This window comes from Odocoileus virginianus, chromosome 5 (genome assembly GCF_023699985.2).
Source record: "Odocoileus virginianus isolate 20LAN1187 ecotype Illinois chromosome 5, Ovbor_1.2, whole genome shotgun sequence".
NCBI classification, from domain to species: Eukaryota; Metazoa; Chordata; class Mammalia; order Artiodactyla; family Cervidae; genus Odocoileus; species Odocoileus virginianus.
In genome coordinates this window covers 3,435,830-3,462,465 of record NC_069678.1, presented here as the reverse complement: position 1 = coordinate 3,462,465, position 26,636 = coordinate 3,435,830, and the positions used below count along the sequence as shown (strand labels likewise).

The 26,636-nt window shown below is 39.9% G+C and overlaps 1 protein-coding gene across 3 annotated transcripts in view; it reads right to left on the bottom strand.

Moving 5' to 3' along the window:
- SPAG17 (sperm associated antigen 17) overlaps positions 1 to 25,932 on the bottom strand; it is a 250,171-nt gene extending 224,239 nt beyond the window's left edge. For 2 of the 3 annotated variants that reach the window (XM_070467228.1, XM_070467230.1), the window contains exon 1: positions 25,722 to 25,931. In XM_070467228.1, coding sequence (XP_070323329.1) covers positions 25,722 to 25,808 — 87 coding nt within the window. In that variant the 5' untranslated portion in view covers positions 25,809 to 25,931. Of the gene's footprint in view, positions 1 to 25,721 lie in introns of all 3 variants that reach the window. The other variant, XM_070467229.1, reaches the window with a different exon arrangement.
- Positions 25,933 to 26,636: the final 704 nt, after the last annotated feature.

The window sequence follows — 26,636 nt, the reverse complement described above, 5'->3', positions numbered from 1 at the left end:
AGTCCCTAGCCCTGAAGTCCTTTGGGAGGAAAACAGACTGTATCTGATCTAACATGGTTCATATCAGGGGTCAGTAACAAGGCTGTGGGAAGCTAAACCCTGCTAAGCCATCCCTCTGCTAAGACCTGTTTCCTGGGAGTGACTCAGACCAGTAACCAGACTGGCAGCTAGGGGAAGGAGGCAGCTCTTCCGAAGAGGAGGGAAAAGCCAAAGAATCACATACATGTACGTGCTGACTAAAAAACTACTCCTCCCACCTCTGTCCTTTTTCCCACTTTCTCCTATCTCCATCAAAAAGGCCACTGGTGGACAATTCCTCTTCCCTTTCACCTATTGCCTACGGGCTGCAAGTTCTATGATTCCGTTCTCTTTTAAGATGCCTTTGACAAGAATTCTTAGGAGCTTGATTTTACGGTGGAAGGTATCAGAGTAGGGTGGGGAGACGAGGAGCCACGCACAAAATGAGTCGTCTGGGTCCAGAATGTACACCTGACTCTTGTCTCCTGCAGCAACACCACCCTCTCTGAACACCCTAATTTTCTGACTTCATCCAGGAGTGTTGTCGTTGCTGTTGTTGTTGAATCGCTCAGTCATGTCCAACTCTCTAAGACCCCATGGGATGCAGCACACCAGGTTTCCCTGCCCCTCACCATCTCCTGGACCTTGCTCAAATTCATGCCCATTGAGTCAGTGATGCCATCCAACCATCTTGTCGTCTGTTGTCCCCTTGTCCTCCTGCCTTCAATCTCTCCCAGCATCAGGGTCTTTTCTCACGAATCAGCTTTGGCCGAATTTTCTAACTTCATCCAGGAGTGTGCTGAATCTGATTGCCCACAGCTCTTCCTGACTCTATTCAGTGAGGCTGTGTTGATAGCCTGAAATTTGCTGCGGTGGGAGCATTTACACTGCGGCAACAGCAATGCTATGAATCAGAGCTTCCCTCCTGAAGAGCAGGTTATTAAATATTTAGCAGCACACTGTGGCCCCCATCCCAGGAAGGTCTGTGGGTCTGAGACTGACAGAGCTGATCTTGACTTACAAGGCCAAGGCTGTCGCTGAGAAAATGCTGAAGGGCAAAGCAGATTATCTTTTTTTTTTTTTTGCTACTTTATCCATTTAAAAGCAGATTATTTCCATCCTCCCCCTACCTGCCCCCAATACACATGTGCAGCCGTGTGCCATGTGAATTCATAATTAAATGTCTGTTGATGCTGGTTCAGTGGTGGCCTGGCCTTTAGCACTATCCTTCAAAATAGGCTCTATAAACGCAGGTGACGAGGTAAGGACAGAGAGGCCACTGTGGCAGAAGCAGAGCCAACCCACTCCAAGGCTCTCCTTTCCTCTTGGCCATCTCAGGGGTTACTTCCCCATCAGGACCTGAGCACTGTGGCTGTTGCCGTGGGAGAGCCCCAGTACTCCCTGCCCACCGGTGATGAGACTCCCTCATACTCCGGTGGCCCCTTGGAAAAGCATTGGTCATTGTGGCATAGTGATCTTTGATCCTGGTCTCAGGATAGAGAATGCCTGTTTTCGAAGCTCAGCGAACCAGCTGTTACTTAACTTCTCTGTGCCTCATGTATAAATAAGGGTAGCTTGGGATTGTTTTGAAGATTGAATGAGAAAATCTATAGAGAGCCTTTCTCGGCACAGCACTTAGCAATAATCAAAGCCATCATGACGGATATTATGTTGGGGGCTTCTCCTTGTGTTAGTCATTAGAACAAACATAGTTATCCCATACATGCTGTTTCAAGTGTAGAAAGCTTATGGGTGAACCAAGAAAAAAAATCAAACAATATCAACAGCTGCCTCATGAGTGACAGTCTAATTTGTAAAATAATTTTCTTTTGATAACAACAAACTTGTTAACTAGTATATTTTTAAAATATTTTAGGTCTTTGGAAGAGATGGCAAAAATCATGAACACAGGATATTTAAAACTCTACAGGTATAGAATTTTGGGAGCTGTGGGAGAGAACGTGAGTGTGGGGCAGGAGAAAGCTTTAAATCATTTTGTACTTGGTGCTGATCTGTCAGAGATGTCAACCCATCATCAGCTGTGAAAAGACAGGGATTAGAGTTAAATGAGGATTACAGAGGCTGACTAAGGAGAGGATGAGTTCTGAAACAGCCACACACAGAAGACTGGCTACGAGGCTAATTTTCATTAGAGATGGGGACCTGCTTACTTGAAGAACTTGGATCAAATGTTTGGTATTTGCATTGCAAATACTCACCTGGTTAATCTTATGGATCCAGATCTGTAATACTAATATCAGGTAGGACTAGTTCTTGAAAACAAAAGCAAAGTGATCATTTCCGGTAAGTGGCCTAAACTGACCTCTAAAAATGGTGCGCCATTCACTTGACCCAGAAAACTCCACAAAATCATGCAAATCAAGGGTTCAATTCTTTGTGTTCACTTTAAGAACACTCATGAAATCACCCAGGCCATTAAGGGCATGCATATCCAAAAAGCCACCAAGTATCTGAAAGATGTCACTTTAAAGAAACAACATGTGCCAGTCCATTGTTACAAATGGTGGAGTTGGTAGGTGTGCAAAGGCCGAACAGTGGGGCTAGATGGGAAGGGTTGGTGGCCCCAAAAAAGTGCTGAATTTTTACTGCACACGCTAAAAAATGCAGAGATGAATGCTGAACTTAAGGGCTTAGATGTAGATTCTCTGGTCATTGAGCACATCCAGGTAAAACAAAGCCCCCCAGGGCACAGGATTTATAGAGCTCATGGTCAGATCACTGCCTCCATGAGCTCTCCCGGCCACATTGAGATTATCCTTACTGAAAAAGAACAGGTTGTTCCTAAACCAGAAGAGGAGGTTGCACAGAAGTAAAAGAGCTCAGAAGAAACTGAAGAAACAAAAACTTATGGCCTGGAAATAAATGCTGCAAAAAATACATGCAAATAAAAGTTAAAAAAAAAAAAAAAGCAAAGTGACTGCAGTTTATTCTGGATAGAGACCCTTAGGGTAACCCTCTCTCTGGATAAGATGGGCTCCCTGACCTGTTGCTGCTATATTCTGGCTCCCCTGGGTTCTGATGGGTGAATTTCTAGAATTCCCCATCCCTTCTCTTGGGTAGAATTATTTAACTCAGAGTCTTAATAGTTGATTCTGCTAACTGGATGAATAAATATACCCCAGGATTTTGGTAAAATTAAAAGAAAAAAGTTTAAAATATTTTCTTCTTTTCAAGCTACCCACAGTTTTCAAAGGAATCACAGTGACTCCTGGACTAACTCAGGAGGATGGGATGCCCTGCTGAGGAAGGTATTTTAGGCAATGGGCTGGGGCAGTGGAAAAGGCTTCGCTAGAATCATATCACCTAGATAACTTTCTACTGTGCCCATGTGCCTGGCATATAGTAACATTCAAAAATGTTCCTGGAACTTAGCAGCCAAAACCACACACTAAAGAGAATTTTTACACATTCTTAATATGGGAATGCCAACTAAGTACGTGGCATTTTATCAGCTACACTTAGCACTTTGGAGGGAACCATGTCTCTGAATCACTGAGCATTTGAATGAAAGGAGCAGTATATTCTCTTGCAGTTTAGACAACACTACAATGCCTTATATTCATTGATGAGAATTCAGCAGTCCAGAAACATCTTTACTGTCTATACACACTACTCGTCCGGTGGCCCTTGCTTCATGAATATTAAATATGATCACTAATTAAAATTATTGAAGTTCTGGTGTAAATATGCAGAGCTTTAAGGTGGTATCCAATTCTGCCTCTGTAGTTTCTCAGCCAGACGACCTTGGATCTATCTTTGTGACAGTTTTCTCATTCATAAAAATGGATCTAATAACACAAACTTCCAAAGGTTGTTGTGCTACTACAGATAAGTCACTTTAGTCGTGTCCGACTCTGTGCAACCCCATCCCTGGGATTCTCCAGGCAAGAACACTGGAGTGGGTTGCTATTTCCTTCTCCAATGCATAAAAGTGAAAAGTGAAAGTGAAGTCGCTCAGTCATGTCTGACTCTTCTCGACCCCATGAACTGCAGCCTACCAGGCTCCTCTGTCCATGGGATTTTCCAGGCAAGAGTACTATTGCCTTCTCCGATATATACATATATTATATATATACTTCCTACAACTTACAAAATGCTTCAATATATGTGAAGCATTTTGTAAGTTGTAAAATTCCATGCAAAATAAAATATTAATACGTGCAAAGAAAAAATTCCAATTTTCCTTAGAAAGTCCTGCAAAAATGGGTTAAATCAGGTGATCATGTCTTTAATTTTCAACTTGGATATGTCTTGAGGATCTTCTTCTGACAGCCTCTGAGTTTAGGCTGTTTGATTGTTTCTCTTTTGTTTCTTTGGTTTCTTGGCCCATCCTAGCAATCTAGCACATGAGTCTAATTCAGTTTTGCTCCATGCATCAGAGAGTTTTAAGACAGCTATTAAAACACCACATGGAAAAGCTTTGCAGGGAATTCTACTCCACATAGAAACCACAGAAACCACTACACACCTTAACTATCTCCCCACCCCCCAGAGTTGGCTAAAATTACGGCTCCATTATGTTAGTACAAGCCAACCAGTTTTATTGCTTGGAGCAAAATCTGAGGTCCAAAATGAACTTCAGAACATAAAAAGTAAGGCAAACCTCAAAAGGAAACAAGCTTCTTTGGGTTTTGAAACAAATATTACATATCAGAGGCATTCTTCTAACGGAGGAGACCAAGCAAAGCCAAGAGGCGTCCTGCTAATTGCTCCACAAATGTAAAATTGGAATCAGGGACTCACCCCAAAGAAAGGAGATCTCTTTTCATCATCAGATATTAAAGGCTACAACCTTTCATCAGTTCCCTCCTCAGACATGAGACCCTTATGTGCCTTCCTTGAGTCCCTTCAGTGTTGAGTTACTATCTTCCACATTAAAAACTAAGATATATATGTGTGTGTGTGTGTGTGTGTGTGTGTGTGTGTGTGCGCGCTTAATATTTATCTATTTATTTGGATGCCTTGGGTCTTAGTTGTGCTTCCCAGATTCCTTTGTTGCACAGCGCATAGACTATCGTTGTGGCACGCAGGTTCGAGAGCGTGTGGGCTTCCACAGTTGCGGTGCTCAGACTTAGTTGCTCCACAGGATATGGGATCTTAGTTCCCTAACCAGGGATCAAACATGTGCCCCTTGTATTCCAAGGCAGATTCTTAACCACTGAACCACCAGGGAAGTTCCTAAAAATTACGATATATTTTTAAGACATATTTTCAAGACTCAATATGAGCTCATTAGTTATTCAATTTTACTTTTTTTTGGCCCTGCTGTGTGGCCTGTGAGATCTTAATCTCCTGACCAGGGATCGAACCCATGCCCCCTGGATTGGGAGTGCAGAGTCTTAACCACTGGATCACCAGGGAAGTCCCAGTTACTCTACTTTAGCCCGTTTCTTCTGTTTTCTTTTTCCATTTTCCTTTCTCTAATTAAATGCCATTTATTCACTAGGCATTGGATCTAATTCATGAACTTGTATGGATCTGGCACTAGGACTTCAAAATAAACAATTGATGCTCTTTCTAATGAGCCATCCATGCCCCACATCTGCTTCTTGGTTACTGTCATCTCACTTATTTCTTCATACAAAGTCACTGATACAGTTTAATTTCTACATCCCTCTTGAGTGAGTGTAGAACATCCAAGGATGCTTCTGATTATCACAGGGATATAAGACTGTCCTGATTACAAGTACTCTATACTATTCACCCCCAAATTTAAGAATATGTCCAAGAAATGTCAGTGTTGTGGTAATCAAATTTCATTCCTCATATGATCTCTGATACCTGGAAGCAGAACAAAAATTCTCTGACGACCTGATCTGATTTTTAAGCCTAAAACTGTGATCTTCAGATTATGTTATGGGAAGAAGGGGCGTGCATGGATGATCCTGGGTGAGATCAGATCATCTAGTGCCTGACTTTTTGTTATGTGAGGAGGGAATGTTGCATCTATCCGAGTACTGGGGTGTCAGGAAAACTGTAAAAGTGCATCTTGAGCAAGAGGTGTGGCAGAGAATCTGTGTCCTGACTCAATTCAACAAAAACAAGAGGCAGAGTCCACCTCAACAAGCGTTTGTTAAATTGGTATGGTTAAATGTCCTTTATGTGGGACTGCCTTTGTGGCTCAGATGGTAAAGAATCCGCCTGTAATGCAGGAGACCTGGATTCGATCCCCGGGTCAAGATCGCCTAGAGAAGGGAATGGCTTCCCACTTCAGTATTCTTGCCTGGAGAATTCTATGGACAAAGGAGCCTGGCTGGCTACAGATCAGGGGTTGCAAAGAGTAGGACATGACTGAAGTGACCAACACTCTAAATGTAACAAATTGTAAAGGATGCCCCAAAATGACCAAGATATGAGTCTGAAAGTGGGCTAACAGTGCTTATACTTCAAAATAAGTTCCTTAAAAGGCCTTTTCCTGTGCAGACTGACCACCCAGTTGCTCTGTCAGGGGCGTTAGGGTGTGTTGCCCTCCAGAGCTGGTTCTTTGCAGCAATCCCAACTTTAATAGCTGCCCAGGACCCAAGAGTTGTTCCAGGAAGGCAAGAGGTGATGAAGACCTGCTTCTGAGTGAGGAGACTGGGGTCAAACCTCCAATTCATCAAGGGAAGGGTTAAAAGTATTGATTGATATTAATCCAGCCTAGAGAGAGGACAGATTAGAGTGTGGGGGGTGTCTGAGGAGTTCTTGAGATCTTTTTTCCTAGAACTCCTGTCATTTCCTTCAGATCTCCACTCAACTGTCCCTGTTTGAGGGAAGGGTTTCTTAGGAGGTGGTCAAGAAAGTGAGGTGGAGGAGAGTCAGGGGCAGCGGCATCACTGAACCCAGAAGGGGAGATAAACACTAGTGTGTCGTCAAAGGCAATTGGGTTACCAGTAACCTTGGCAGAAGAGTTGTACTTTAGTAAAACTGCTCCCTGCCTAATCCTTCACTCTTGCAATCCTGTGCGTCCTCATAACTCACCTATCTCCTTTACAATATGGACCTCACGTGGTTTAATGACCATATGATAAAACATTCTAAGTTAATGCTCATGATAAATTTCAAGGCCTTACACCTGGTTATGGTTATTAATTTTCCCCAATTACGTAGGTACTTGGAGTCCATTTATTGGTTATATCAGGGCAATAATTCATTATAATAATTTCTTTCCTATTGATTCCCTAATATAGGCCTTATAATAGCTCTTTCAATAGTAAAATGAAAAGACCACTGGATTTAGTATCAGAAAACCTAATTCATGGCTGATTCATGTCAATGTATGACAAAACCCACTACAGTATTGTAGAGTAATTAGCCTCCAACTAATAAAAATAAATGAAAAAAAACAAAACAAAACCTGATTATTAGTCCTGATTCCAACCACATGGTCTTGGAAAAACACTTATGTACTCAGAGTCTGAACTTTCAAAAAATAATACTTACAGTAAAGAGTCACTCATTCAATCAGTTTACTGAGGAGTTACAATGGACTTCCCTCATAGATCAGTTGGTAGAGAATCTGCCTGCAATGCAGGAGACCCCGGTTCAATTCCTGGGTTGGGAAGATCCCCTGGAGAAGGGATAGGCTACCCACTCCAGTATTCTTGGGCTTCCCTTGTGGTTTAGGTGGTAAAGAATCCGCCTGTAATGCAGGAGACCTGGCTTTGATCCCTGGGTTGGGAAGATCCTCTGGAGAAGGGAAAGACTATCCACTCCAGTATTCTGGCCCAGAGAATTCCATGGACTGTATAGTCTATGGGGTGGCAAAGAGTCGTATACGACTGAGTGACTTTCACTTTTACCATGTGCCAAACAGTGAAGTAGGCATTAAGAATAGAATGCATTGGCATAAGGCATAATTACTCTTCTTAAAAAACATTAGCCTGGGGAAGAAAATACACAATGACAGAGAAAAGAGATTATAGTTAAAAGTATTTCATAACAAACAGCTATACAAAGTATCTGTTTATGATATTTTTGCCCTAATTTATTCCCTAATAATATTTGCTATGTGGGTACCTATGCTACCCTGGAGATGGAGGATGCAAAGATTAATAAAATATGAGAAATTAAAGGAAAGGAACTAAGTCTATATTTCTCAACATGGTGAGACTTCAAAACTAATTTTATTTTATTTTATTATTTTTTTTCACTAGTTTTGTTTAAAAAAGCTAAATAAAAAAAAGAGATAAATTGCATAATTGGTAAGCATAATATGAAGCCATTTGTGAAAATTTTCAAAATCATACAGTAAAAATATTATGGAATATTCATGGATACAGATAAATAGATACACAGTTAGGCTAAGGGGATATACATTCACGATAGCATTTGCTTCTAGGAAGGGAGAGAAAGGAATGGAACAGGAGGTGAAAATAAGGACAAAGTGTTTCTCCATTCTTTCCCCAGTGTTTATTTAAAAAAAAAAAAGGCAAACTAGAAACCATCACGATGGTACAAATGTGCTTTTATATCACCCTTTGTGCTTTCTTGCACTTCAAAAAGTGCTAGAAAGAAGTCTCTGCCTTCAAAAGACCGACATTCTAGTAAAGGAGGCAGGCGTGTGAACAGTCATTATGTAAAATGATGTGGGTTTTATGATACACCGCATTCTGCCTGTGTCTTATCTCCCTGCCTCATGGGAAGCTGCCATTTGAAGAAATAGTGGAAGGAATTCTTTGCCTGTGTCTCTTGCTCATTCACTTTCTATCTACACAGTGGCCCCATTTCCACCTCTTCAGAAGACCAAGGCTCTCCAAGTTTCTTCCCCTTTTCATATTTTTGTCTCAGATCTTCCTTCACCAGTCTTGAGGACTTGCTCCTTTTTTGGGGCTGAGAGAGAGATTCTGACCCTTTCTCTCTTGTACGACAGCAAATGAGCCCCTTTCCTTTTACCTGTTTTCGAACTTGGTTCCTTCAATCCTCTTATCCCCCTTCAGTTTTCAATCCCTTCCTCCCAATTCCTCTCCCTCCCATTTCACAAATGCATAGCTATCTTCACCTAATCCCAGTCTCCCCACTAACTATTTTGTGGAATCCTATCCCAAGGCCACAGGTGCAAGGCCTTGCATCAAGGCCACAGAAGTGGAGCCCAGAACCAAGGTCACCTGAAAAATTGTCTAAACCCCATTGCAACCATTGCTCAAAGCCCCTTGATCTTTACTGGCCAGCTTCCTGACCCCAAATTAGGCAAAAATACTCACCCCTGTACTCACCCTGTAGCACCCAACCAATCATTTAATGCTACCCTTCCGGCAAGAATTTTCTTTGTCTTGAGACTATAAAAATTGGCTAGTAGCCCATAAAAAATGTCAACTTTCCCTGGTTTGTCAAGAGGTCGGCCTGCTGTGTTCACAGCTTCCACATTATCTCTGCTCTTTGTTCTTAGTAAATTCACTCCTTTCTGCAATGCTCTGTGTCTGGAAATTCTTTTCCAACCTGCTTTAGGACTGCCATACACACTTTCCATATGATCTTCTTTTATTCAGAGTTAAATTTTCCCAAACATGGGACTTGAGGCCCACCTCCTTATAGGACACATGCCTCCCATCTTGCTCCCACCTCCCTCCGTCTCTCATCACCACCACCATCACCACCACTAACTCTTGAAACTGCATCTTTGAAGATCACCAGTGGTGTTCTCATCACCAAGTATGGTTGCCTGGCCCTGTTCTACCTAGATCTCCATAGGGAAGGATTCAAATGCCATTTTGTGTCTCTTTCTCTGACCTGATTCCCATGATACCACCCTGTCCTTACTCTGTCTTTATACCTTTGGCTGTTCCTTCTCTGACCATCAGGCTCTTTCTTTTCTTTCTGTCTCATAAATGAGGACCTCTAGATATTTCATAGAATTCTGTGCTCAAACATCTGTGCTTCTCTCTATTGGATATTCTAGCTACTCCCATGGCATCCACTTCGTCTCTCTACTGACAATCCCTAAGTCAATATCTCCAGACATGGACTGTGAACTATAGTCCATATTTTGGATTTTCTGATGAATTTCTACTTTGATGTTTTACAGTCCTCTCGAACTCAGGATGTCTAAAAGCTGAATTCTTTACCCCTCTTGTAGTTGTTCTGTTAGTCGCTCAGTCATGTCCAACTCTTGGTGATCCCATGGACTGTAGCCTACCAGGCTTCCCTGTCCATGAAATTCTGCAGTCAAGAATACTGGAGTGGGTTGTCATTTCCTCCTCTGGGGGATCTTCCCACACCAGGGATCAAACCCAGGTCTCCTGCATTGCAGGTGGATTCTTTACCATGTGAGCCACCAGGGAAGCCATCTTTACGTCTCCATAATACTCTAAAAACAAAACAGACAAAATCATTCCCTCCCCCGGCCCTGTCACAAACAATATAAATCACCTAAGTTCATTTAGCTAAATCTGTCAGTTTCTGAGACTGGTCATTTTCCCCAGTCATCCTATTTCAACTCCTCCTCCATTCTCCTTTTGGATATACAGTCAGTTACTTTCTTTCTAGAAACTCTTGAATCTATCACTTCTTTTTTATTCTCATGACAATTCATCTAGTTCAACCGATAACTACCTCAAACCTAGACTATTGAAAATACCTTCTACTGGGTCTATGCAAGCCTCCAAAAACTTCTTCCATTCCTAACCTATTAATTTTTTTCTGAGACATCAATGTAATCACTTCATGTTTCCCTCACAGAAAGTATTTTAACGGTCTAACTCTTAGACTGCAAATTCTGTTCCACATGATCAAAACCTTTGGTCTCTAGACATGATTGCTCCTAGTTACTGAACACCAGAGAAATTAAACTAAACAAGTTTCTTCAGAAAAACAGATCATCATTGCTTTAAATATATTTTGGAGCATATACCCTTCGGAGCAAAAGTGACATCTTCATTTCAAAGAGTAAAATAACACATCCACAATTATCTCCATCACAAAGGCTGAAAATCTGGTCCTAATAAATCATTTTTCCACAAACATTTTCCTAGCTTGGTGCTAAATTGATAAGATATGCATGACAAGTTTAATAATAAACATTCTCTAATGCCTTATCTTTGTGATTACAATAAAATGTGTGAATAATGAAACTCTATCCTTGTTCAGTCACCTAAATACTTATGCAAAGACAGAGGTGGCTGACATAATGAAAAAAAATGAAAAAGAATGTATGCGCCATGTATGTAGAGCAGTAATTAACATGACACTGTAAATCAACTATACGTCAATAAAATTTTTTTTAAAACAGAGGTAGTTGAAGTCAATATTCCTAACCTTAAACTAGGTTAACCAAAACTCAATTATTAAATACATATATGGAGTTATAAGGGCTTCCCAGGTGGCTCGGTGGGTAAAGAATCCACCTGCAATGCAAAGTAGGAGAACTGGGTTCCACCCTTGGGTCGAGAAGATCCCCTGGAGGAGGGCACGGCAATGCACTCTGGCATTCTTGGCTGGACAATTGCATGGACAGAGGGGCCAGGTGGGCTACAGTCCACGGGGTCTCAAAGAGTCCAACATACACACAGTCCGACATACACACATACATTTTTTGATATCAGATGATTTTTCACTGGTATTTATACAATTTGGGGGGTTTACTCCCCACACTTCTATTCAATATACCCTGCTTGAGAAACTGCTATGTTATCTGTGACACTGTGGGCCACACACCAGGGCAACATTTAGCAGAAAACAAAGAGGACTAACACAAAGCATCAAGGTTGTGAAGGGTAAAGACAAGGTAAAGTCAGGAAACAGAACTGACTTTATTTTAGAAAGCATTTCACAAATTTTCATACTAAAAATACTGACTTATGGTGGAAGTAGAGGAAATGTTTCACCATGGTTAGAAAACTTGCTTAAAAACAAAGGTAAGGCTGAGCAGACACTTCTCTCAATGGAGAAGCGTTAACAGAGAAGAGCCTTGGGGACCTTCCTTGTATATGTCTTATTTAACCACCTTTATGCAAGATGTATAAACAGTTATAGTGAATTAAAAGCTTTTAGAATTTGGTGCAAGGCGGTTTCTTTCATTGCTGTTTTGTCTAATCCTTCATTTTGCAGATAGGAAAAGAAATCTATAGCACGGAGACTTGGTCAAGGTGTCACAGATAGGAAAAAACACATCCTGATTCCCAGACAATGGGCCTTCCTCTACCACTCTGCCTGGCCTTCACTGGCAGACACTGACAGAGACGCTGGGGGCCAAGGGAATAATTAAACACTGCAGGGAGACTTGACGAAGCTTTCTAAATTGAGCAAGCATGTGTGTCAAATGACATTCATTGTGTAAAATGTAAGTAGATGCATTGAAGAAAACATAAGCTTAACTCTAGTTAGAAGTTTAGAGGCTTTATACAACACAGCCATCCCACTCCTGGGTATACATCTAGAGACAACTAATTCAAAAAGATACATGCACCTCTGTGTTCATGACAGCATTATTCACAATAGCCAGGACATGGAAGCACACTAAATGTCTATCGACAGATGAATAGATAAAGATGTGGTACATACATACAATGAAATATCACTCATCTATAAAAAAGAATGAAATAAGACCATTTGCAGCAACATGGATGGACCTAGGGATTTTCATCTTAACTAAGTCAGAAAGAGAAAGACAGATATCACATGATATCCTTTATATGTGGAACCTAAAAAGAAATGATACCAATGAACTTATTTACAAAACAGAAACAGACACACAGACATAGAAAACAAACTTATAGTTACCAAAGGGGAAAAGGGCAGGAGACGGATATATTAGGAGTTTGGGATTAGCGGATACAAACTACTATATATAAAATAGATACGCAACAAGGTCCTACTATATAGCGAAGGGTACTATATTCAATATCTTGTGGTGAACCATAGTGGAAAAGCATATGACAAAGACTATAGATATGTAGCTGAACTACTTTACTGTACACCAGAAACTAAAACAATACTGTAAATCAAATATACTTCAATTTAAAAAAAAAAGAAATTTCTTTTATGAAACTTTGAAAAAAACTTCATAGCCTTTGATGATCATTTATAGGAACGGTGACTATGTTTAATGCTTCCCCATAACTATCAGCTTAATGTGCTGCAGTTCTGGTTAAAAGGCCTTGGCTCACCAGATCTATAAAAAAAATGGGAACAAAAATAGAAAACATTATCCTACAGCTGTACAAAACTAGAATATCTTTGTACTTGGAAATCTGTGTTGAGTTTTAAGCATAAAACCTAGAAAGGGACTGAATAGCTGGAAAGAGTCACAAAATGGCAAACAAACTGGTCATAGGGTAGGAAGGACTTCAGTGGGGGGACTGACTGAAACAAATTTAGATCAGAGAGGGAGAACTATTACAGCATGTCTTAGTCTGTTTGGGCTAATAACAGAATACCACAGACTTCGGGGGTTTTAAAAAACATAATTTTGTTTCTTACAGTTCTGGAGTTAAAGTCCAATATCAAGGCACTTGCAGACTGAGTGTCTAGTGAGAGTTCACTTCTTGGCTCATGGATGGCCCTCTTCTCACTATAATGTGACATAAGAGAAAGAGGAATCTCTCTAGAGTGTCTTTTACAGAGGCAATAATCCTCTTCATGAGAGCTCCACTTTCAAGGACCCATCTCCTAGTACCATCACATTAGGAATTTAGTTTCAACATATAGATTTGGTGAAGGACAGGGAAGCCTGGCGTGCTGCAGCCCATGGCGTTGCAAAGAGTTGGACACGGCTGAGCATCTAACAACAATGATGAAGTACAGTAGAAATACAAAACAAAAAAAAGTTATGTAATTAAAAAGACTGATAAGTGACTTGGAACTTCATATATTACTAATGGGGTGTAAATGGGTACAATCCTTCTAGAAAACTCTGTGGTTGTAGCTACTAAAGCTAAACATACGCCTGTCCTATGACCAGCTTTTCCATCCCTAGTTACATACTCAGGAAAGTGAGTACATATGTCCAAAGAAAAATCCATACAAGAATTTTATAGTAGTATCATTTGTAATACCTCAAACTGCAATGTCCCAATGTCATTGAAATGACCCAAATGTCAATCAGCAAGAGAATACATAAATAAATCATAGTACATTCATACTATGAATGTACTGCAAAGTCAACAAAAAGAACACATGATTTGTAATGCAATAACATGGATGAATTTCACAGACTTTATGTTAAGCATAAAGAGTTCATGTGTATCATTTAAATAAAATTTAAGAACAGGAAAAGTAATTGATGATGGTAGAATAGTGTTAATCATCAGAACAGTGTTAGTTTCCTTGGGGGTGTAGGTATTGTTTGGAAGAGGCTTGAGGAAATCTATATGGCTGAAAGTGTTCTATATCTTGGTGTGTACATATGCCAAAATGGATTAGAGTGAACTTTTAGTATTGCCATTTGTTTGTTTTATCTCAGTAAAAAAATATGGAAGGTAGGAAGAACATGATTTAAAGGTGGGTGGCTGTGGTATAACAGGAAGAATGACTGCATTTGTTTTCATCATTCCTCCAATTATGAATGACTGAGTGTATTCAACAGAGAGGACCAAAAGACAATATGACTCACTACTTGTCCTTGAGAAGTGTACAGCCAAATGAGGGAGCAGATCCACCAATAACTCTAACACAATTACCATCATCATGGTATGCATAAGTACTGTGGAAACATGGTGAACTATAAATAGGAAATAGGAAGTCAGTCTTAGTTGTACAGAGGATGTACATCTGATTTATATAGGACATTTTTTTTGAAGGGCATTCTAAAAAAATCCTATATACATGAAGGCACAAAATTACCTAGCAGGTTTGAGTTGTGGAATTGTTAGGTATGACAGGGGCTGGGACAGAGGAGGGAAGATGAGGCTGGAATGGAGCCAGGAAGATTACGAAAGGCCAAGTAAGTAATAGTAAGGATTGAGATTGAAGCAGGATGTGACATGATCATATTGGCAAGACAGAAGGACCAGTGGGTGGCCATGTAGAGGGAACATAGAGGGGAGAAGAGGAGATAGTTCTGACACCTCCTGGACAAACACAAGTATGCCCCCCTAGTGGGTGAACTGGATTATAGGCTGGTTGGTAGAAAAAAAATTGGTAAAATTAGGAATGAAAAATATAACCTTGTTAGTACAAACTGATCATTAGAAGATGTTGCTTAGATCATTGATACCTAAGTTTCTTAGCAGTGTAGCATTGAGGGAAATTTTGCAGCATGGTTTATGGTCTAGACTTTGTCCTGATAGGCAGCAACAGTACATTGTGCATCTTTTACTAAGCATTCTGGGCTTCCAGAGGATCCCCAGTCGTCATCATCAAGCTCAAACTATTGCTTCTGACTTGTTTAGTTTTTACTGTTTTTAAGTGATAGTGTAATTCAATTCCTGTGTACATAATTTTTATATGATGTATTTATATTAATAACATATAAGTTATATGTATATAAATTTATAGTATAAAATGTTTAAAATGGAAATCCACAGTGAAGAGGACTTCAAAGTTGGATAGGTTTTTAAATTTTTTTTTCAAGTATCATGAATAGATAAGTATTCTGACTTTTCAGGAGATCAAAGAAGAAAAATATAATCAATATAATCTGAGGCATATTCTGATACTATGTAAAAATCATTATGACATTAATAAATAGTTTGTATTTCTGAAGTGCAAAACAACATGATTCTTTCAACATAAACATCTGATTAATTAAATTTTATTATTATTGCAAATGATATAAATGTTGGATGGAAATGGAACTCTTAAGTTTGTGTTGTTAAAAGTTGAACAGGCAAGCACATTTTTTTAATCAGAATGGCAAACATGTTTTGCTAAAGCTCACAATTTCAATAAGGAAATTTTGCAATAATTAATGAAGGAAAATTTAAAGAACATAATATAATCAGCTTCATGCATTAAAAAAACTGAAACAAAATTTTTTATCAAAATGTGTCAATGAAGTAATTGCAAAACATTTAAAAATATATCATCAGAGCTTTTAACATAACCTGCTATGTAGTTAAACATCAGTGAGCATTTTTAGACATAAAATACTAGCTGAACTTCAAAAAATAATATATGGGTGCACCACAGCAATGTAGATTTACAGTGTTGACTATGGCAAAGCATTTATCTACTGAAATGAGAAGGAAACCTTTAGGAAAACATATAAATCAAAGTAGCACATTCAATTACTATTGCTAAAACTTTGAATGTTTCATGTAAAAGTGCTTTAATAATACCTTGTTTGCAAAACTCAAGGTGCTAAAACACTAGAATTCCCTGGTGACTCAGATGGTAAAGAGTCTGCCTGCAATGTGGGAGACCTGGGTTCGATCCCTGGGTCAGGAAGATCCCCTGGAGAAGGAAATGTCAACCCACTCCAGTATTCTTGCCTGGAAAATCTCATGAGTGGAAGAGCCTGGCAGGCTACAGTCCATGGGGTCGCCAACAGTCAGACACATCTGGGTGACTCCACTTTCAGGTCTTTTCTTTCTCCTTCTTCTGGTAAAGATGCTAAAGATATTAATAGTTAAATGGTTTTTGTTGATCTGGGGGCGCTAGTAGGACAGCAGCTTTGATATCTCGAACTATTTGAATAGCTACCATGAAAACAGTGCCAGAGTGGTAAAATGGAATTTCTGGGGTTTCAGCCCATAGTTTTTTGAAAAATGTTCCAAATGTTTTGTTTCATTTGTAACTCACTGTAGACCCAGTTGCATCAATATACCCAGATGATGCAATAAAAATGTATATCAAATAAATCAATATAAATATTTTCTTTTCACTACCATATATTAAATATAATCAGAGATAATTAAATTAATTGAGATAATTAAGATAATTGAGCCCCTCTAAATGTCAGGTGCTGGTGATGTATTAATGAATGAGACATATCCCTGCCCTCACAGAGCTTACTATCACAAGAGGGAAAACAGACAACAAGATAAATGAAGTAGAAGGTCAGGAACTGAACAAGAGTAAGTGAATAGACAGTGAAGATATAGTTTACATAGGGAGGTCAGGGAAGGCAATATTTGAATAGAATTCTGAAGGACAGTTGGGAGTGGCTCATGTGACCTCTTGAGAAGGGTCATTCCAGGCAGAAGGCATAGCAAGAGCAAAGGCTCTAAAGTAGTAGTGTGCATGTTGATGGATTCAAAGCCTGCCAAAAGGCCAGTGTAGTTAAAAGAAACCACTGCAGGTGCTGTATGAAGACAAGACTCCAGGGCAGCAAAAATGGGAGAGAGAGACTAAGTTCTGAAACTCTTGAGCTATAGCTAAGCAAGAGAAGATGATAGCTTGTATTGCATACTGCATAGCAGTAAGGGTGGTGTCAAAAGAAGAGATGATTTAGATGATAAATCAGTTTCAAAGGCAGGGCCAACAGGATTCTGCAAAGCTTGATTATGGGATACAGGAAAGGAGGAGAAACCATGAATGCAAGGGTTTTGGCCCTAGTGACTTGTTGAATGAATGGTGATACCCTTCAATGAGAAGGTGAAGACTTGGGAGAGAACAGGTTTGAAAGGTAAAATCTAGACTCTGGGTTTGGATGTGTGAAGTCTAAGATAACACGTTAGAAATTTTTAAATCTTCTCAACGATCTTTTTAATATCTGCAAAGGAGGTATGATCACTGTCTCTGTTTTATGGACATCAAAACTAAGGCTTTGAGATTTTCTCATGAACAATGAGTTGGGACTAATTCTGGAGGTCAAAAAAGGAAACAGGCCAGGAAATTGAGGCAGTAAAAGACAGTCAATGAATTTAATTCAGTAGGTATTTGTAGAAGACCACTATGTACTAATCACTATCAGGTGCTGTGGGCAAGAGGGAGGGAATTAAAAATATTAATCTTTTGCTATCCTCCAGGAATTTGCAATGTTGTAAGAGAATGCAGAAACAGTAGGTAACACTGAAAGCATTGTACCATAGCTCAAAGTACGATAGCATTAAAGATAACAATCATTGAGGTGGCTTAGTGGAAGGAGAAAAGTCCATAAGGACCAGAATAATGTGATTAAACTCCTTTCTGGAAGATATGTTGTTGTATAGTGGCTAAGTCGTGTCCGACTCTTTGCAACCCTATGGACTACAGCCCACCAGGCTCCTCTGTCCATGGGGTTTCCCAGGCAAGAGTACTGGAGTGGGCTGTCATTTCCTTCTCTGGGGGATCTTCCTCATCCAGGGATCAGATCCATGTCTCCTGCATTGGCAGGCAGATTCTTTACCACTGAGCCACCAGGGAAGGCCCTGGAAGATATAAGGGAGGGTTTTAATGAGAAGGAGTTGGATGGAGGCAGGGAGCTCTTCAGGCCAGGGAATTGCATGAGAATAGTCACCATGTGCCTGGGGACACCACAAACATCATTCAACTGGAGCAAAGGAAGGTAAAGATGGTTGAGCAGAGAAAGACCAAATTAGGCAGGGTTACAAAAGCCAGGCAGAATATCTCACATTGTACCCTGTGGGTAACTGGAAGCTAATGATGGTTTCTATGGCTAGAGCTGAAACACAGTCAATGTTCACCATTTCTTAACTAACATTTTCCTAGTATGTTGCCAAACTCATACTGGCAACACCTAACATTTTGCTTGTATTTAATATTTTTCATTTGCAATAAAAATGATCACATATAACATCCAGGTAGACATTTTGACATGCAAACTCCTTTTGGTTCCAAACTCATTCAAATAATACATTTTTGTCCAAAAAGAGAAATTGTAACGTGAGGTTATGAAAAGTCCATTTCCCTCTTAACATTCTTCCTAGCAACTCAGTTGTTTTCATTGGCTTTTATTAAAACAACCTTTGTGCGAACTGGCAATTTGTTTTGTAAATATCAGTGAAAGCATATTTCAGAAAATATTGTAATAAAAACCAACCCAATTTCAGAAATATGCTTGCTGCCAGACATCAGTCTTCAGCTCATATTATGAGTATTTCCAGTAAGTCTTAAATACACATTAACATGAGAAATAGGTTACTGTTGAAGATCAAAAAAGTTTAAAAATCCTCCACTACCTCTCAAAAACTATTCAAGGGTTCTGTCCAATAAAACATTTCTCTTTTGATAAACTGCATTCATAATGGTTTTGAGCACAACTGAACATTTTTCTTCCCAAACCTATTTAGACTGTTGATTATCATCCTAGCATCTCTATACTTTATAACTTTGTTTAAACAGTCTGGAATATAAACATTTCAGCAATACCTGTCCAGAACCCTTATCCACCTTCCAAATCTTTACAAGGTGTAAGCTTTGTTCCAGACTCCAAGGAAATTTCATTACTATTTTTTCAAGTGTGTACAACTCAGCAATTGTCACTAAGCTAGTTTAATAAGAGATAAGTATTATTCCTCAGCTGATGTATAATATAATGAGAAGTGTGAAGAAAGTTGAGCGCCAAAGAATTGATGCTTTTGAACTGTGGTGTCGGAGAAGACTCTCGAGGGTCCCTTGCACTGAAAGGAGATCCAACCAGTCCATCCTAAAGGAGATCAGTCCTGGAAGGACTGATCCAGTGTTCACTGGAAGGACTGATGCTGAAGCTGAAACTCCAATACTTTGGCCACCGCATGTGAAGAGTTGACTCATTGGAAAAGACCCTGATGCAGGGAGGGATTGGGGGCAGGAGGAACAGGGGACAACAGAGGATGAGATGACTGGATGGCATCACGAACTTGATGCACCTGAGTTTGGGTGAACTCTGGGAGTTAGTGATGGACAGGGAGGCCTGGTGTGCTGCGATTCATGGGGTCGCAAAGAGTCGGACACGACTGAGCGACTGAACTGAACTGAACTGAACCACTAACTATATGTTCTAAAGAGCTTTCACTTTAATGCCTCCTGGTTGGCAGAGAAATATCTCTGTGAAGTGAAATGGAATCATTGTAAAATGTTTTGGGGGGGGGTACTGCTACAATCAGCCTATTTTCTGCTGTGATGCTTTTTTATATAAATGTTTTCTGTCCCTTCCTCTTCTCTTGGAAAACAACTCCTCAGTCTACTAACTGTTCTGGCCTGGTTTCTACAAAAAAAGTTTCTTCATATTCCTAAGCAAGTCAGTGAATTAATTTTGTACAGATTTTGAGTATGGGTTTGTGTGCCTAGAAACATGTTAGTCATTGTGGAGTAGATTTAAGGAGTACAAGATATGATTTTTCTGTGAAGCCACTCACATGATATTTAATGCTCTATAAAACATGAAATGATAGCAAAGACTTCAAGGCATACTTCCAACCAAGGACTGAGTTGTAAAAAACAGGGCCAAGAGCAAAGGTGAGGTAAGATAAATGTGGGCTAGGGTAGTTAGGAAAGCTTACTGCAGGCATGGCTTTATGAGAGCCTAAAAGAATGGGTCTGACAAGGAGATGGCAGGTGGAAGTTCATTTTAAGTAGAGAAACTATTATGAGTGAAAAAGCAGAATGGAGGGAGTGAACTCTCTTACTGAACTGTTATCAGAAGCCAGGTGCAATACAGTATCTATGAAATGAAGCAAATATCACTTACTCCTCAGTCTTACTCTGGGAGATGGTGAGGGACCGGGAAAACTGGTACGCTGCCGTCCACGGATCACAAAGCATCCTACACGACTTGGAGACTGAACAACAACCTCAGTAAATCTTTGAGGCGAATATTATCTCCGTATGACAAAAGGAGGAAGAGGCTCAGAGAAGGTAAGACACTTGCTGCAGGCCATCCATCAGGCCTTTCAGAATCAGGATTGTTTACCCAGATTGGCTGGGCCCCACCGCTGGGGCTTTCTCCAACAGCTCACGGGCCCCTCCGTGTGTCTGTACTTCAAGGAGGAGGCCGCCTTGCCTGGAGCAATTCAGTCTGATGGTTAAATGGGGACCAGTCTAAAGAGGGTTGAAGAAGCCAGGGTGATTAGGTTTTGAGAGTACAGACAGTCACTGATACTTTTTGATGGAGGCGTGAACATGGTGTGAGCAATGTTTAGGAAAGGTACAGTGGTCACTGGTTTCACAAACAGGCTTGGTTTGACAAAAATAGATGATTCTATAATAAGTAGAGGTGAGGGGGCTATTGTAAAAATTCAGGGGTCAAAATGAAGAATGAAGGCATGAGAAAAGAAAGGAAGAGACAAAAGTGAGAAAATATTAAAGGAAAAATTAAGAGAACTTTGAGGCCAGCTGAATAACAAGAGCAATGACTCGCTCTTGATGAACTTCAATGACTGTAAAAATTCTAGTGCCACTGACAGAAATTGGAAAGTGGAGAGATGAAGGTGGTCTGAGACACTGATGAGCCAAATTTCGACACGCACAACCAGGAAATGTGGCATATTTCTAGGTAGTAGAAGGAGGCATTTTTCCACACTTTAAAAAAAAAATAGTATTTTGTATAGATCTTGAAATTTGAAGCAAAGTATTTAAATTTCTTCTTAAATTTGGTTTAATATATATATAGTTTTTAATTGCAAGGTCTATATTAAATGCTATAGTTATATCATAACATATAGTTCTATTAAGGAAGAAGGACTAGAGAGAAAATCTGTAATCTGGTCCCTCACGTTCCAACTCATTGCATATTTTTGGACCAGAACTTAACCAGAACTTACAATACTTGAATCCTCAGATCTTTAAAAGAAGCAGGTTAGCCCAAATACCCTAGGAGCCTCAACCTCTGAGTGAGTATTGTGAAGGACAGCATTACCATGTATATTATTAACCTGTGCCTTTGATACAAATATTATTATTCATTTGAAAGGGGTAAACATACACTGATAATGAAAATATATAAATTTTAAAAGCAAGACCTCATGAGTCTCAGTAAAGAACTAAATATATTACAGTAGACGTTTACAAGTGTTTTAAAATATGTGGATATTTATATTAAAGAAGGGTCAAAGGCTTAATCAAGAAGTAAAATCTTAATGATGAATGTAAGGTAAATGACAGTAAGTGTCCAATACCTAAGTAGGGTAGTAGGGATCTAAAATCACCTTTACAAAGTGAAATCAGTAAATTTGATTAGTTTGATTAGTGAGGCTGGCTGGGTTAAGGTATATGTGGATTGACAGAATTTTTTTTTTTTTTCTGTTTTTTTAACAGTTTCTTTGGTGGGTCACTGTAAGCGAATGAAATAATTGTTATGCAAATAGTTGGTCTCACAAGTTATGGCTACCTTCTTGCCATAACTCGTTAAAGACGAGACCTTAAACTTGGAACAAATGAAAAAACATAATCGTCCAAGGATAATTTGAAAGTATAAAAGTATTTAAGAACTAAGATTAACAAAATCTCAAACCACACTCTACCTATGAGATTTCTAAAGCAACTCAAACTTTTGGAGACTCCTCGGAGAAGGCAATGGCAACCCACTCCAGTACTCTTGCCTGGAGAATCCCATGGACGGAGGGGCCTGGTGGGCTGCAGTCCATGGGGTCGCTAAGAGTCGGAGACGACTGAGCGACTTCACTTTCACTTTTCACTTTCATGCATTGGAGAAGGAAATGGCAACCCACTCCAGTGTTCTTGCCTGGAGAATCCCAGGGACGGAGGAGCCTGGTGGGCTGCCATCTATGGGGTCGCACAGAGTCGGACACGACTGAAGCGACTTAGCAGCAGCACCAGGAAATTCTGAAGACCATATTTTTGGGACAAAAATCCACAATAAAGAAAAATGGGTGTTTCCAGGTGCTGGGGGGAGGGAGGTAGTGGAATTAAGAAATGGATATAGTTTCAGTTGAGGAAGATGAAAGAGTTTTGAAGATGGAAGGTGGTGATGGTTGCACAACAATGTGAAGATACTTCATGCCATTCACTCAGCAGTAATTAAAAATGTTTAGAATGATAACTTTCTTGTTATATGTATGTTTTACCACAATAAAAAATATAAATAAAAATATCTTAGAAAAAAATGCTTCCGGATAGCACCTTTTATCACCGAGGACCTGGGTTAACACCTGTTCCTCTCACTGTGGCCAGTAGACGCTGCTTTGACAGTTGCATGAAAAGATTTTAATTTATAAAACACCAAAGCATCTCTAACAGCTTAATGCAGCTAGATATCATAAATATAATGTCTATGTCATATACAAGACAGCTTTAAGATGCATTTTTATAGTCTTGTCCCTAAACATTTCCAATTTACCTAATTTGAAGTGTGACAGTTCAATACACTAATAATGTAATATATATAGTAATATTACCTATTCACATATATAATAACAAGCTAAATGTCTGGATAACAAAGTTAGTAAATGATCATTTGATTGACAGAATTAATTTACAAGCAACGTACACCTAGAAGCCATCTAACCTGCATTTTTTCCTCTCTCAATTTAAGTGTCCCAGGTTCATTTAAGTCACATATTGGTCTCCTTTCTGAAAATAACTGTCCTCCTGCTTTCTACTTACTCAAACTCTACCTATTCTTCAGAACTCAGATAAAGGTAAGTATCTTAAAAAGCATTTCCTGGCTATCTCAGCCCCCTTTGATCTTCCTAACCTTTAGATTTAATGTAATCATCTAATGCTTAGAAACAGACTGCCTTGTATTATTTGTTACCATTTTGTGTTTTAGAGCCAACTAAAATGTACTGAAAACTTGATGATTATTCTAGTCTCTCAGAGACAGCCCAAAATACTGATCCAAAGTAAATTGACAAAAACCAAGTTGTGAACCTATTTATCCTCTGTAAACTCTAGTGCAGCTCAATACAAACAGGACTTCAAACTTGCTGTTGATTAGGACTATTTAATCAGTTAATTCTAAAAACTGGCTTCTGGAAGACTGAGAGGAAAACTTCCCTCTCTCTGGCCCCCAATGAGCGAGCACACAGAATAGCACACACATACTCAACCATATATAATGCAGCACAATTTGCACAGCAGTAGAACTCCATGGAAAGAAACCCTGGAAACTAAAGCAATAACATTTTTTGCGCACCCAATATGTACAAAGAACTTTGTTAAGCCCTATGAATAAGGAATTCACACATCTATAGTCATCTTTAACCCACATTCAGAGACTATTACATTGTGGTTAGGGCATGCCTCTGGGCACTGGACTGCAGGCTTAATTTGGGAATTTTCCTCTGGGATCAGACACAAAACCAAGCTGAGAAAAAAATATAAGAGGAGGTGGAGGGTAGTTGCCTTCCCTCTGCAATAAAGAACCTGTATTTCAACAATCTGAAGAAGTTTACTTATTGTAGTTAAAGTTACATTTTTCTTTGAGTTCAAATTCTTTCTATTACTATATAAGATTTATTGAAATTATATTGTTTAGGCAGGAACAAGAAAGCTGAATATTATTTCAGGTTTTCAAGTCATAAGGGAAAATAGTGCCTTTAGGTTTTCCATTCAACTAGGAAAATTATAGCTTCATATTTGCAACACTAAAGCTTAATGCAGTGTCAGCAGCTCCATCAGACTCTGTTGTTCAGCAGTTTATAATTCAAGCAGAAATGTTCTCTCCAAGCCCAAACTTGGCCTACACAATTTCAAAGAAAATGGAGAAAAAATTATTTTGGCTAGTACTGAATTATAAAAGCAAAAGAGAGGGTGCTTTTATAGAGTATTTTAAAAAACATCTTTGAGAATTTGAGAACGTAACTGGGAATTACTGAGTTGACATCCTTCATTCCTAAGGTTATAGAAATAACCCCCAATTCCATGACATCATGTCAGAATCGGCAATATCCTAATTTCACAAAATTCTTCATCTGGTGGAATTTCATATCAGACAGGATCACTGTTCACAGGGAAAAACTAGAATAGTGGAAAATAAGGACAAATAGAAATCTCTCATGAGAGCATCTTGAAACTTCAGATGTATTTTTCCTTTAAGTACTCACTCTCTAGTGCAACGTATACGCATAGAAAATGAAAAAAATTTTCCAGTTTTTTAAGGTGCTTTTGGAATGGCAGCCCGGAATTCCCTGAATTCCTCCTTGCACACATTATCTTGGACTTAGAAACAACTTAGTGTTGAAGTGAATTTCTGGCAGCAGATGACAGGAGGTACTGGGCTGCCCAGCTCAATGGAGGTGGTGTGAGTAGGGTGGAGAACTGGTCAGTGGTGGATGGCAGGTGGGTTACAGATTACCTTTGTGTCATCCTAGGGATGAGTCTAGCAGTCAACCCCTCACTACTCTGATCTCCTAGACTACCTTCAAAATACATCAGAACGTTTGATATTGTGGTATTAGGGCATTGCATAAGAAAGTCATCCATTCCCATCTGTAGAAGGATTCTTTGTATTAAATACACGGATACCAAATGCATTGATACTCCATGTCTGTTTTCATACAGCTCTTATTGAAGTCTTACTATGTGCAGGCTACAAATGATTCAGCAGGATTTTTTCCTCAGGAGAAATGAAGAGCAAGTGAGTAGTTCATAAAGACAACTCCAGTACATTTGTGGAGTACCTTCTGGATGACTTCATTGAAAAGGATGGTGAGATGTCAGAACCTCTACTCTTCCCCCACCCCTCAGTTTCATCCCCTCTTGAAATCGGAGTCCCCTTCCCTGTTCCCTCAATGCTCCCTGCGGGTGGGACCTTAGGATTTTTGTGAACAAAACCATCAGGCCTGGGAGAGCGGTACCAAGTACAATTTTCCGAGGGGGTTAGCGGTGATGTCTAGAAGAGAAGGCCAGCCTGGCAGCGTCGCCTGGAGACTCTGGCTCAGGCTTCAGCACTGGCGTGGGGGTAGGGGGGTGGTCAGAGAGGATTTACGGGGTTCCGGGCATACCTGGTTGAATTGTGCAGCTATGAGCGAGGGTTCCCATATCTTAGAGCTGGTGGTGGTTGTCCCGCCTTTCTCTTTCTTGGGTGCCATGTAAAGAACGGGAGGAGCATTAGCCTCTAAACTGGCCTCAGGCCCGGGCTAAGCGTCCCCGCTGCCACAGTAACCGAAGCCACGCCCAGTTCCTGAAGGGATTGGCTCTCCTCTGCCAAACCGGTTCTAAACGCTCTGGTCAACCGCTTCCGTTGCCACGGTAACCGGCAACTTGTGGGCGGGACTCCAGTCCCCAAGGTTAAATCAGAAATTCCTAGACGTAGAAATGAGCAAGTGGAGGAGGAAAGGATACAACGAGTGCTGGTCAAGCTACTTTCTTTTACTCCCACCCTCTGCTTCTTCTTTAGAGCCTTCTCTGGTCCGAGGCATTGTCTAGAAATTCAGAATCCCTGGATTCCCGTCCACGACTACTTTACCAAGATTTCTTCCACTCTGGGAAACTCAGAATGAAGAACTGACTCCACTCAGAGGACAGCCCGCTGTTTTCTCTTCCTCTCTAATCTGCCCAAGATGCTTCTCTATATGAAGCCAAATTTATCTCCCACCTCCATCCCCTGCTCTGGTCTAGGTTCTGCCTCCCAAGGCCTTACTAAAACAGGTCCAATTACTCTTGCACAGGATTCTTGATATAACTGTAGTCAGGATTAGTGTCTATAAACTCTTTTCTCTTCCTGATTAGCCCAAGTTCTTTTACACTGTGCTCCACTAAGTAGAGTCTTTTTCCTCTTTCCCTCACATAGCACCAATATCTAAAGGTATCCTGATCAGAGTTCCCAAAGTAATAATGATAGTTATCGTAACAATGTAACGACAACTCTTGTTTCTTGAGCACTGGTTATATGCTGTACATTGTTACATTATTTACTT